The 12,621-nt window shown below is 44.0% G+C and overlaps 1 protein-coding gene across 4 annotated transcripts in view; it reads left to right on the forward strand.

Moving 5' to 3' along the window:
* FRMD4B (FERM domain containing 4B) overlaps nucleotides 1-12,621 on the forward strand; it is a 141,010-nt gene that overhangs the window by 109,573 nt on the left and 18,816 nt on the right. For all 4 annotated transcript variants that reach the window (XM_065687237.1, XM_065687239.1, XM_065687238.1 and 1 more), the window contains 4 exons: nucleotides 1,746-1,829; nucleotides 3,034-3,099; nucleotides 4,138-4,195; nucleotides 5,111-5,197. In XM_065687237.1, coding sequence (XP_065543309.1) covers nucleotides 1,746-1,829; nucleotides 3,034-3,099; nucleotides 4,138-4,195; nucleotides 5,111-5,197 — 295 coding nt within the window. The remainder of the gene's footprint in view (nucleotides 1-1,745; nucleotides 1,830-3,033; nucleotides 3,100-4,137; nucleotides 4,196-5,110; nucleotides 5,198-12,621) is intronic.

Genomic DNA, 12,621 nt, shown 5'->3' on the forward strand with positions numbered 1-12,621 from the left:
AGGAGTCAGGCTTAAAAACAAGAGGAAATGTGTATTTTAATAATGAATTATCCTGTTAGTATATGATTGAAGTTGGAAGGAACCTCAGCAGGTCATTTGGCCAAACCTTCTGCTTCAAGATGGGTCAGCTGTGAGATGAAGCCAGGTTGCTCAGGGACTGTTTCTTTGGTTTGGGGTGTTTTGTTCTGGTTTCCGGGGCCTCAGGAGGCTGTGCTCTGTCTGCATGTTCATGCATCCCTACAAAACCCTCATAATCTACCTTCTCCCTGCAAGCTGGGATGTCCTGCAGCCTTTTGATCCCTTAAAAATGGGCTTTTAAGGGGTGAATAAAAGCCCCTCGGCTTTCGTGAGCGTTGGCTGTATTTGAGCGTTGGGAGGAGAGACCCTGATTCTCTACCCAGCTGTCCCCCTTTGTGGCACTTGGGTGCTGGCCAGCGTGCAAAGAAAAGTGCATATTCCTGGCAGAAGAGTGCTGGCCCAGCAAGCAGCTCCTTGTGCTAATTGACCCCCTTCTTGGCAACTTCATCAAAGACATGGAAGAATAAATAGGCTGTTGATTGAACTGTTTCCTCGTCCCCAGAGGTGGTCCCTCTTAGTCAGGGCTAAGGCATATTGTCAGGGCTGGGGAAGAAGTTTGCAGAGCGGTTAGCCTGTGCTCACCAAGGAACAAAAAGCTTTCATTTACAGTGCTTTCCACGTGACACCTGCCATGTGAGATGGAAACATGGCAGGGATTTGCTGCAGAGCTTGGTCTGTGGTACCCACAGAGCAGGTTTCTGTGCTCTGGTCCACGCTGCTGATGCACAGCATGCTGATTTTGAGGGAAGAGGGGAAAATAGCTCAGATGGAATCTCTCATAGTAGAGCCTGATGAAAACAAAGGTTAGAAGCAGGAAATCATCTTCAAGGGAAGCCTGGATGCAGAAGTTGAGGCGGGTGCTGATGGATGTGACTGGCGCATTCTTTACATAGAAAAGTCGTGTTGGTGCTTGCTGGCACTGCCACAAAGGCATGCAGAAATCCTGCAGAAATGAGGCATGCAAGTTTCAGCTGATAAATTAATGGAGCATATAAGGAGAAAACATTAACCGTTTTATTTAAAAACCTCCTTACAGGCATCAGTATCCAGCTGGGTTTCGGTGACAAATTGCAGTCGCATACTTCAGCCCCTTTTATTACATTCCAGGCAGGGTCTGGAGTCCAAAATATTTAACCTTTCTGTAGAGTGAGTAGTCCAGGAGAACTGTGTTCAGTGAAAATATCCTGAAGTGTATGAAGTGAAACCCTTTGTTTTGTATCAGGTCGGTGTTAAGCTCTGAGATTTGACAAGTACCATACTGCTTCATGATAGTTACTGTCTGGTGGTAGGATTTAGCTGAAGATAGAGTAAAATTTAGCACCTTTAGACTTGCTTTTGGGCAGAGGCTTTTCCTTTTGCAGCTTGTTCAGGGCTCGTTCTGCACTCAGCAAATAGAGTGAGTGTGTGGAAAATAAATATTGATATGGTGCTCCTGCTTCAGTGGCCCGAGCATCACGTGTCTGCATAATGAGTTACAACAGGAGCCTGCATGACACCATATACATCACTGCCATGTGAGAGGGCCTATAAAGTTACATTGCTGTGACAGCCTGATATGAGGCAATGCACCTTGTTCCTGGGTAGCAAATACAGCCCTTTTCTTCTGCTGAAGGTTATGACTGCATCCATGATTCACTAACGGTGACTCTGCCATTTTTGGTTTTTAGTAATGAAAACACTAGGAAAGACTTGAAGACCCTGCCTGTGTTTCCTACCAGGACACTGCAGGAACATCCATCACTCGCTTACTGGTGAGCTATTGAATTTAAAATGTAAATCATTGCTATGAGTGGTAATGACAAGATCACTTGTAAACAATTTGCCAACTGTTTTAAGTTTTCAGCCTGTATAATATAGGAGTTGGAGTTAAATTCTTGTGTTCAAGCATTTCCAGTTTCTAGGTCATAAATTATGCAAGATCTGATGCAAATCCCTCATTAAAAGTTCGCTCAGATTAAATTGCTGGGTCAGAAACTGACGGATCGGAATATGTGGGGACCATGCATTAGAAAGAGCTGAAATCTGAACTCCAGCCAAGCCTGGGTTTGCAAAGAGCCCCTTGCTCTTCACCCATCACACAGAGGAGCCTCTGTGGTGGGTTGACCTTGGCTGGCTGCCACATGCCCACCCAGCTGCTCTTCCCAACAGGACAGGGGGAGAAAATAAGCTGGAAAAGCTGGAAAAAGAAAGGCAGGTCCAGTTTTGTGGCTTAAACCTTCTGTAGAGGAACAAAGCATTTGGATGAATCAACAACATTGTTTCCTTGGAGTCGATGCCCTTTGTGCAAGTTTGACTCCCTCGTTTGTTTCATTTTCTTCAGAGTTGATGTGTACCTGATGGATTTTTCCAGTGTACCAGTACCTGCTTATGATTTTCAGAATAAATAGAATAAATACTGCTGGGTTTTTCTTTGCTTTCAAGTGTCTGACACTTAAATGCATATTTTATTTCTCATTCTGCTAAAGCAAAATGTTGAAGTATATGAGGGAAAAATGCAAAAAGGTCATTGCCGACAAATCTGTATTTTTTCCCAGCTAAAAAGTGTCAGAGGAAAAAATACACAGGGCTGGAAACATTCCTGGTTTAACTTCTTTTGTCTTACATGGGTAGCATTAACCATCCTTTGAAGCTTTGGTCTGTTAGAACGTGAACATAGATTTATACAATTAGTACCATTATTCTGCAGCAGCATCTGCAGCAGCACAGGCTGATCTGAAACGATTTGTTAATTAGTCTGGAGCGTGGCATGGGATGGTGGGGATCATCCAGGCAGCTCCACACTGCCTAATGAAGGGTGGGAAAGAAATCAGTAAGAAGCAGAATGTAAAGCAGAGTGTGAAATGTGCAGAGGGGCACTCCTCTGCATGCTGAGCAGGCGCCTGAGCTTCCACAGATGCTGCCACGCACGAAAAAAGTCACTGAGCCTCTAAATTGGGTTTTGTGCTTGGTTTGCAGTGAGGACAGAGTAATCGAGCATTACAGACAAATTAAAGGTCTGACCAGAGGACAAGCCATTGTTCAGTGAGTATGACACTTGTTAACTTGTCAAGATGATATTTTACTTTCCTTTATTTCTTTTTTGATGAGTAATGCCGGTGCAGGATGTTCTGGTCATTACTGCTTGCAAACTTTGCCATTTGTATCTGGGGGGTTTGTTTCGTATCGAGTTACAACTTCACTGCAAAGTGAAGTTATTTGAAGTTTCATTTTCACAGGCTGGCAGTGAAGGTGTTCTGTTTACATTTTCAGATACCTCAAATATAAAAGCAGTTATCTGGACCTTACTTTGTTGGGAGACTCTTTTCTATACCCTGCTTGCTATCAATTAGTTTTCACACCAAACTCTTAAGGGCAGGTATTACCTTAGCCCTAGTAAAAAACCAAATGCATGTTTGTTGACATGTTCAGAATTTGGCTTTCAGAAGAACAAGGTCTCCCAAGATGCACACAGAGCCTGTGCAACTTTTATTTGCTGTTAATATTACTGTACTTCCTACAGGCAAATGCAGTGTGCTGTGTTTGAGGTGATAGCCATGGTTGTACAATGTAGGCAGCTAGTTTTCCTCATGTACCTCGATGCCTGCAACTGCCTCAGTAATTCAGGGGCTTTTTTTCAAGAGGAACAAGGGAAAAAGTTGCCTGAATTGCCTCATGAAACAGTGGTACAACTGCATAAACACTTTCATTTGGAGCCTATCCATTGCAACCAGAGCACCATAATGGAATAATTATGAGCAGGTCTTTACCATCAATATTTCCCAAAAGGCTCATCTGTTCAGTTCAGAGTCTTTACTTTGTTTTTGACCTTCTGATAGGATATTGAATATTTTGCAGTATGAGAGATTTTCCATTTGCTCTAGCTGTGCCAAAATATCACATCTTTCCTCAAGCCAGGATGCTAAGTTTTTCTCTGAAAACATGGGCCTTCAATTATTAAGATCTTCAAAATATGATAAATGGTAAATGACATGTCCTGAATGTATGTGTGAAAAAAGAAATGTTAATAGATATTGTTCCCTCCAGAGAAAATGATCTGATACACTATAAATCTGTCTACAGGTACATGAAAGTTGTGGAAGCTTTGCCAACATATGGAGTTCATTACTATGGAGTAAAGGTTAGTAAATGTCCATAGATAGTGTGATTGCTCAGCTTATTGCCTGGGATTACATTCCTATAGGAATAGTTTGATGATTCAGTACCCTTCTGTCAGTATTAAACTCTGCATTTTTCAACCTCTGTAATTTTTCCCCCTTCATTAAAGAATTGTTTCCAGAGAGCAGCAAAGTATTATGTGCTACAGAAGATGGAAAGGAATCTTTGTAAAGCCTTTCCTAATCCTATCAGGAGCTAAATTCTTATCTTAATTAAACTGGGTAACACTTCTAGATCCAAAGCAGTTAATAGTTTCCCCAGAGACATTTCTAATCAAGATTAGGAAGAAAACACATTGTAGAAAAGACTGCTTCTAACGGCAGGTAACTAGTGGAGAAATGCTGAGAAATACCTTTGGAGGCTGATGGAAACACACTGTTTATTCCCCTTTGTAGAGCAGAGCCTGGGCCAAAGCGCTTTGTGCAGAAGAGTTCAGCAGAGATGATGTCTCCTTTCTTTGAGTCATGGCCATGACTGGGGTACCCAAGAAGCTGATGTTTTTGTGCTGTTCTCTTCTCTTGTGGCTGTCCGTGCCTGAATTTAGTGGATGCGGTCTTTGGCCACAGTTTTTTTCTATCCCATATCCTTTCCCCCTCACAGCCACTCCTGCAACGAGTGACACCATGACGTTTCAGCAGCACTGTAGCTTTTCCTTTGTCCACTGTGCACAACCACCACCCAGTTTCTTACCTCTGCCTCAGAAGGCAGGGGGAGAAAGTTTCCACATTCACTCCAGCAATCTGCTCCACATAAATTTGTTTGCAAAACAATCTGTGTCCCGTACCTACTTGTACTTGTCACAGAAAGAAATGGGCTGGAGTCCTGTATTGTGTAATTCTTAAGTAGCTCTTGGTTCACGTAGATGTCCATTTTTCAGGATAAACAAGGAATCCCGTGGTGGCTTGGAATAAGTTACAAAGGAATAGGCCAGTACGACTTACAAGACAGAGTTAAACCTAGAAAAGTAAGTTCTTTTCGTCTGATTTATGTTTTGAGGGGTAGGTGGGGTGGTGTTACATGTCAGAGTAAATGACCAAGGCTTGGAGGCCAAAGGAGGATTCCGCTGGCACTGAGGCAGTAGCAGTCCCCTCACACAGATAGTGAAAACTCCCTTTGGGAGCTTTGGCTTATGTTTTGTCTTGAGTTTGTCTCAAGAAAGTCTGGACAGGAATTTTGGCAGCCTGCAGAGATAACTGTCAAAGTATGAAGCAACTGGGTTTCTGCAAATCCAAACCTAGAGGTCTTGTACTCAAGCAGTGTTTTCACTTGGCTTTCATAGGTGTTTTTTGTGTGTGAAGTGAGAAAAGGCTCCACTGATATCTGTGAAATATAAGGGGAACTGCTGGAAACTGCAGGCCTGCTTAGGCAACTGTATGTTTCCATGATGCAATGAATTGTAAGGGGGATTGAGAGTAAACGCCAAATACTGGAGGTTGCTCTTCTCTTTCCACCCCCTTGCTCTCCTTCAGAGTGAGCTCTGCCAGCAGCCTCCTTTGTTGTTTAAACAGGGCAGAGGGTCCTGCATTGCACTGCTGGCTCCCTCAAAGCCCCCATCAGCAAGCCCTAGCAGGCTCCTGCTGCTAGCCTTGGAAACCCATCATGCAGCTCAAGCACACGATGTGTTGGGAGCTTGCCCAGTCCTGTAGCTGCGTTCATCTCCTTGTGACAGGGCTGAGCCCTAAAAGTCTTTGAAGGGCTGTTTAACCCACTTGGCTCTGAGAAAGAACCAGGACTGCACGTGTGGGAGCCACGCTGTTGGTCTGGGCGGTTTCTTTCTGGTCATGTCTTCATTGAAACATCTGAGGTGTGAGGAGATGAAGACCTGGGGTTTTGCTGTTGTTCTTCTCCAGGAACGATCTGGGCAGGAGTTCACATGAAGTGTGTGCTTCCTGCCAGGGAATTTTACCTTTGCAAGATTATATTGTTTAGCGTGTTTGTGCCAAAACACACAGCTTAACAAAACGTCCTTCTTCAGCATAATTCCCCTTCAAGCTTCCAGCTTGGTCTTCTTTTTTTCCAGAGCAGGCTATGACTTGGCTTCTTATGGTATATTTATATACCTATGTGTCCAAGGTTGAACTCATATGTCCTTACTTTGTTTAGTAAAGCACAAAGTTTCATCCCAAGCCTGTTTTACCACACCTGTTCCACATGACAAAAGGGAAACCCTAGAAAATCAAGTCAATGTTAATGCAGCCATTGATTGTCAAATGAAGGCATCAAGGAGGTACTCTTGCTCTTCAGCACTGCTTCTAGGCAACATCTACAAGATTTTCTGGTCAGGTCAAACACATAATCGTTCTCTAGCCAAGCTGCCCAGCTGTGACCATCAGTGCTGTCCAAGAAAGTGCATCCTGCCTGACTAGAAGCATTGCTTTGCCAAGCAGGTTTTGTGCTTGTGGGATTTCAGTTTACAACATCAACCAGGCAGATTGAGAAGTTTTTAAGGTCAGCAGGGCCCAGATGCCAAATCACACCCTGTACAGTTAGTGACAAGGCGTTGCCTTTGAATTGGGCTGTGTTTAAGAAAAAATAAAAGCCAAAGGTCACCTCTGCAGTGGAAGTGTTACAATGGAAATTACAACAGTTGTCTACTGTAGTTATACAACAGGGAATAGTGATTAAAAGGAAAGGTGGAAGAGAGGAGCCTGAATGCAAAGAGAAGGTTTAATCCCAATAAGGTGATTGAAAAAGTGGGGCTGGATATGGCTGTAGTATCCTTATGGGTTCATGTCTGGTGTCAACAGAAGGGAACAGAAATTACTTAAGCCCACAGGTTGTCCTGAGTCATGACAACTTTTAATGTATGGCTAAATATGCAGACAGTTTCCTTATATAAAAGATGTGTTTCAGGGTTTGAAATACAAAATGCACTTCTGACATGTTCCATGGAAGTAATGGGAATTAGATCACCTTCAGAGGAAAAGCAGATGCTGGGTGTAGAGAGACACCCACATCTAGACTTGGTTTTGGAGTTAAAACGTTGGATGCTGCTATTTATTTCAGTGATGCAGCACACAGAAGTTTCCTTTAGCCAGTATTGTTGCTTTGTATCAGAACACATTTCAGAGAGAGAAGAGTCTGTATAGCTTGCCTGAATCTCTTAAGGAGTTTAGCAAGCACAGTCCTTTCCGAAGCAGCAGGCAAGAGAGGAGTAGGCATGTCAAACTATGCCTGTCTCTTGGAGCAGAGATGCCAGTTCTGCTGGATTTAGCAGAATTTTCTTGCTTTGCTTTGCAGGATGGAGCCAAACTCATAACTGCCATGTGCTGGTGTTATCCTGGTGTTTATACTGTGGATCAAAAGTGCTGTTGTGTTTATCCCTAGCCATCTGGGAAAGAGCATCCTTATTGTGCACTTTTTCAGTTAGTGATGTTTAAATATACAAGCTGATTAACTCGATGAAAGGGAAAGGCTGAGTCCAAGTCTAAGGGAGGCTAAGCTGGTCTTGCCTAATTTTAAAGATACAAGTGATCTCTGGGTGTGCAAACCTCTCTGATACCGGCTGCAGTGTGAAAGCTGCTGAGGTTCAGGTGGGAGGCTTTGAACAGGAATCGGTGCCTGTGCTTCAGCTGAGTTCACACCAGGGAGGTTTATTGTGTTCCCCATGTATTTTCTGTAGTGCTAATGGCTACTTTTGCTTAATGTATTCATCACAGGCATTTGGTAAGAGCCAAGTCCATATTCAGAATAAGATTTAAAACAATAATAAAAAGTATATATAAAATTAGCTGCACTCATTAATGCAGTGTCAGCTAAATCCCAACAAATAAAACCATCCTCCACAAAAAAGTGAAATCTTTCGGCTTTATCCAAGTAGGTCTTTAGGCAACGAGACCTAAAGATGAGCCTTGGAGCGCAGTGGTTATCCCAAGATCTTGTTATTGGATCAACAGTGTTGTGTGAAGTCCAAGGCTGAGAACTCTTCACAGGAAACAACTTGCAGGGCAGACCTGGATGAAGCAATCTCCAGATCGGTATTGCCCAGCCTTGCCAATGCTTGCGCATGTACTGTCAGTCATCCATGAGGAGAAGAGGACAGTGTGTTAACTCAGGGCTGGACCAGGAGAACCTGCCATGGCTGTCTGTCCATGCAAAGCTGTCTGGGGAGGTCTGAGTCTGGCTATTAATATTTTGCTGGTTGACCCAAGATGGTTTGGAGGAGTTAAGTCACTCCTGAAAGCTTGTATTGCTTTGGAAGTGGTTTCTAGCAAAGCAAGCCCTTGGTGTACTCCTCACCTGAGACTTTGAGCTGATAGGCACAAAGGGAAGCATTGTGCTCCACCTCTGGAATAGACTGAAAATGAAGAATTATTTTTTGTGTTATTTATGAAATTTGTCTTTTTTTATGTAGATAAAAGCAGTGACTGTGCACTGGCTGGAGGTTACACTGAGCACAGCTAATTATAATCCTCATAGGGCATAAGAAAGACTGGGTTTGGCAAGCCTTGTTCAGATTTCAGCTGGGATTAACCCTGCAGTCCTTCTGCTTTGTAAACATTCTCCCTTCAGGTGCAGTTAACACCAAGAGATGCCTTTTGCTTGAAGAAATGCCTCCTGCTTGCTATGGGGTGGTATGCCAAGATCCTGTCCCCACTCTCCCCTGAATCAATTAGGAAAGGCATAAAACAGGTCCCAGGACTTCATTTGTTGTTTCAAAACAGAATGGATCTCCCTTGTATCTCTGTCGCTATCCCTCTCACGGGTGAGATAAACAGTGCACCGTCTTGTTTATGGAGCGTGTATTAGGGTATGAATTGAGTTTATTCTGCATTCAGTCACCATGTGGTGATCCTCTGAGGGATGGGAATTTGAGAAGGCCGCTTGCTGGCTTTTGGACTTGTTCTCCCACTTCATTGTGTTTCTGTGGGCTACTCCCTGGTAATAAATGAGCTATACTATCTGAAGAGAAGGACTTATCTTGCTATGGTATTGTTTCAGATTTACAAAGAGTTCAGTTCTGCTGCTGGTTGTCTTGAATACATTATGTTCTCAGAAGTGTTTTTGTTAGAGTACACTAGTTTTAAAATGGGTAATATTTATCATAGAATGTTTTGGGTTGAAACAGACCTTAAAGGTCATCTATTTCCAGCCCCCTGCCACGGGCAGGGACACCTTCCACCAGAGCAGGTTGCTCCAAGTCCCTGTGTCCAACTTGGCCTTGAACACTGCCAGGGATGGGGCAGCCACAGCTTCTCTGGGCAGCCTGTGCCAGCGCCTCAGCACCCTCACAGGGAAGAGCTTCTTCCTGGTATCTTATCTGAATCTACCTCTTTCAGTTTAAAGTCATTCCTCCTTGCCTATCTCTACATGCCTTTGTAAAAGCTTTCTTGCTGGCCCACTTTAGGTACTGAAAAGCTGCTCTAAGGTCTCCCCAGACCCTTCTCTCAACAAGCTAAACAAGCCCAGCTCTCTCAGCCTGTCTTCATAGGAGATGAACACCTCCAGGTGCTTCCTGGACAAAAGAAGGCTCTGAGGAGAGCAACCATCCAGGTTGTTCCTTATCCACCAAGCGGTTCATCTATTAAATTGATGTCTCTCCAGTACAGGGACAAGGATGTCATGCAGGACAGTGTCTAATGCTTTGCATTAGTCCAGGCAGATGGCATCAGTTGCTTTTCTCTTACCCACCAACGCTGTAACCCCATTGTGAAAGGCCACTGTATTTGTCAGGCACAATTTGCCCTTAGTGAAGCCCTGTTGGCTGTCACCAGTCACCTCCTTATTTTCAGTGTGCCTTAGTATAGTTTCAGGGAGAATCTGCTCCATGCTCTTGCCAGGCACCAACGTGAGACTGACCAGTCTGTAGTTTGCCGAGTCTCATTTATTTTCCCTTTTTAAAAATGAGGCTTGTGTTTCCCCTTTTCCTGTCAGTGGGAACTTCACTGGACTGCCACGACTTCTCAAATATGATGGATAGTGTCTTATCCACTTCTTCCACTAGTTCCTTGGAACTGCGGATGCATCTCATCCCATACACCTTCAGGTTCCATGCCCCAGGTGAACAGGTCTCCTGTTTCCTTATGGAGATAGCCCACATTTTCTCTAGTCTTCCTTTTATCAGCAAGGTACATCTAGCAGCTTTTTCTGTTGCCCTTGATGTCCTCAGCCAGATTTAATTCCACTGGGGCTTTAGCGTTCCTGACCTGATCCCTGGCTGCTCAGACAATTTCTGTGTGTTCCTTCCAGGCAACACATCCATGTTTCCACACTTGGTAGGCTTCCGTTCTGTGGCTGAATTTGTCCAGGCCCTCCTTGTTCATTCACACAAGCCTCCTAGTATTTTTGCCTGACTTCGTCTTTGTTGGGATACATCACTCCTAAGCTTGGAGGAGGTATTACGACATTTTCCTTTGAATTCTACATATATGAAGAGCTGATGCTGAAAGTTTTCCCTTGGAGAATATTTGCTTAATGTAAATTTGCTGTCCTGCTTTGCCGAATGGTTCAGAACACAACAGTATTTGTACAGGCTTCTCAGCAGGTGGATCTCATTAGGCAGAGTTTTCTTTTACAGTGTTTATTTCTCACCAAGTGGAAGGCATTGATTTAGATGTAAGATACTAAGCTTGCATAATTACTTAAAATAAACACAGAGCTGTTACAAGACTGCTCTGAAATTCAGTTCCTTCGAGATATGTGGAAAATTGAGTGTCACCTGCCCCAAAACACGCATGTTTTGAGGCAGTTTGGTGCTGAAAGGTCTCTCATTAATGCCAATGCTAGTGAGAACCAGGCATAATCAATTAGGAAAAAATGTGATTGAAGAGTTTTCTTTAGAGGACTGGCTTAATATGCAAGAGATGAAGGATGCCTCTGGGTAAGCTGTGCCAGTTTATGCTGGCACAGGTAGGAGCTGTCTGCCTCCTTCTCTTAGAAGTTGCTGCAGGTGGGGCAGTTTGGCTCTTCTGCCATCTCCAGTGCTTCCCTCCATGGGCAGGCATAGCAATTAAAAAAACCAAGAAAAAGAATAAAAATTAATACTAATAATGATAATAATAGGATAGTATTTCAGTTGAAGGTAGTATGCCAGACTGCACACTGTAGCGGAGGGGCTGAAACACAGCCCTTCTCCCAGTGTTGCCGCCAGGGTGGTAATTTCCTTTGTTGGGGTGGGGTGCATTCCTGTGGGCAGGAATCTTTTATGTTTCCTTGGTCTGAATTGCCAGATTTGTCTGGAGATTGCTGTTCCCAGCCTGCTCCTGGGGTGCTGGTTGGCAAACCTCCTTACAGGCACCGCACGTACCACGAGGTGCTTTGAATGTGCTTCCCGAGGGAAAGGCTGTGAACGCTGCAGCATGGTTTGTGCTTCCACACCAGTCTCACCCGGTGGGTGGAAATGCAGAGATCTGGGTAATTTAGCTCTTGGGTCAGAGTTTGCCATCAACCTTGGAAACATCCCAGGTACAGCCCTGGCACGTGTGGTGCCCGAGGCTGGTACTACAGCGGTGCTTGGACACACAGCCCCTGCAGCCAGCTTGTAAGGGGATTTTTAAGGGGATTTTCACCCCCTTGAAAAGAAAATATATGTTTTTCAAACAAAATGCACCATGCTGATAGGAATATTAAGCAGAGAGCCCCTGAGCAGCCCTCTTACGTGCCTCCCAAGGGAGGGGCTCTGCCAGCTCCTGCCTTTATTTAGTACTGACAGGGCCGTTTTCCTGCTGTCAGGCCCAGACAAACTTGCCTTTTATTCAAAACTGGATGCAAGATCAGCCAGGTAAAAACCCAGCTGCTTCTTTTATTAAGATGTCTCACTGCTTAAGCTGTCTGTGTCTGCTTTGTGTCTCGTTAGACTACAATTACGGCTCTTTTTGCATGGGAAAGAGGGTTAGGAGGGTGATACCTTTTTTCTCAGTGTTCTGTAGTATCTTGGGAGGATCACAGTTGAAATAGAGGAATCTTAAAGCTCCATGAGGTGTGATCAGAGAGTTTTGCACCTCCTCTGCCTTGTCCAGAATGACACAGAAATCAAACCTTGGCCAGGCCAAACTCTGCCTGTAGAGTCGGATGCGCAGCCCAGGCTATGCTCAGTGGGAGTCTTCAGGAGCCTTTCAAGATCCGGCAATCTAACTGGATGGGAAGGCTATTAAGAAAACATTCATTAGCTCAGGTGGACCTAATCATCTGGTTAAGGAGAATGTACATTGCAAAACTTCCACAAAAACATTGCAATTATTCCTAATTGTTCTTCCAACCTCAAAAACCAGCTTCAGACTTGATTTTTTTTACGACTCTATTGTCTTTTTAATATGCACGTAGTTTAGGTAAGATTGAAATTAGGAATGATTTAGAAACATGTCTTAAGGAGTATCTGAAGGGTTAAGGAGTATTTGAAGGGAGCAGGAAAACGCTAGTGCAGTGACAGTTTGAGTATTGCCTTTTGAC

Source organism: Lathamus discolor, chromosome 7 (genome assembly GCF_037157495.1).
Source record: "Lathamus discolor isolate bLatDis1 chromosome 7, bLatDis1.hap1, whole genome shotgun sequence".
NCBI lineage: Eukaryota > Metazoa > Chordata > Aves > Psittaciformes > Psittacidae > Lathamus > Lathamus discolor.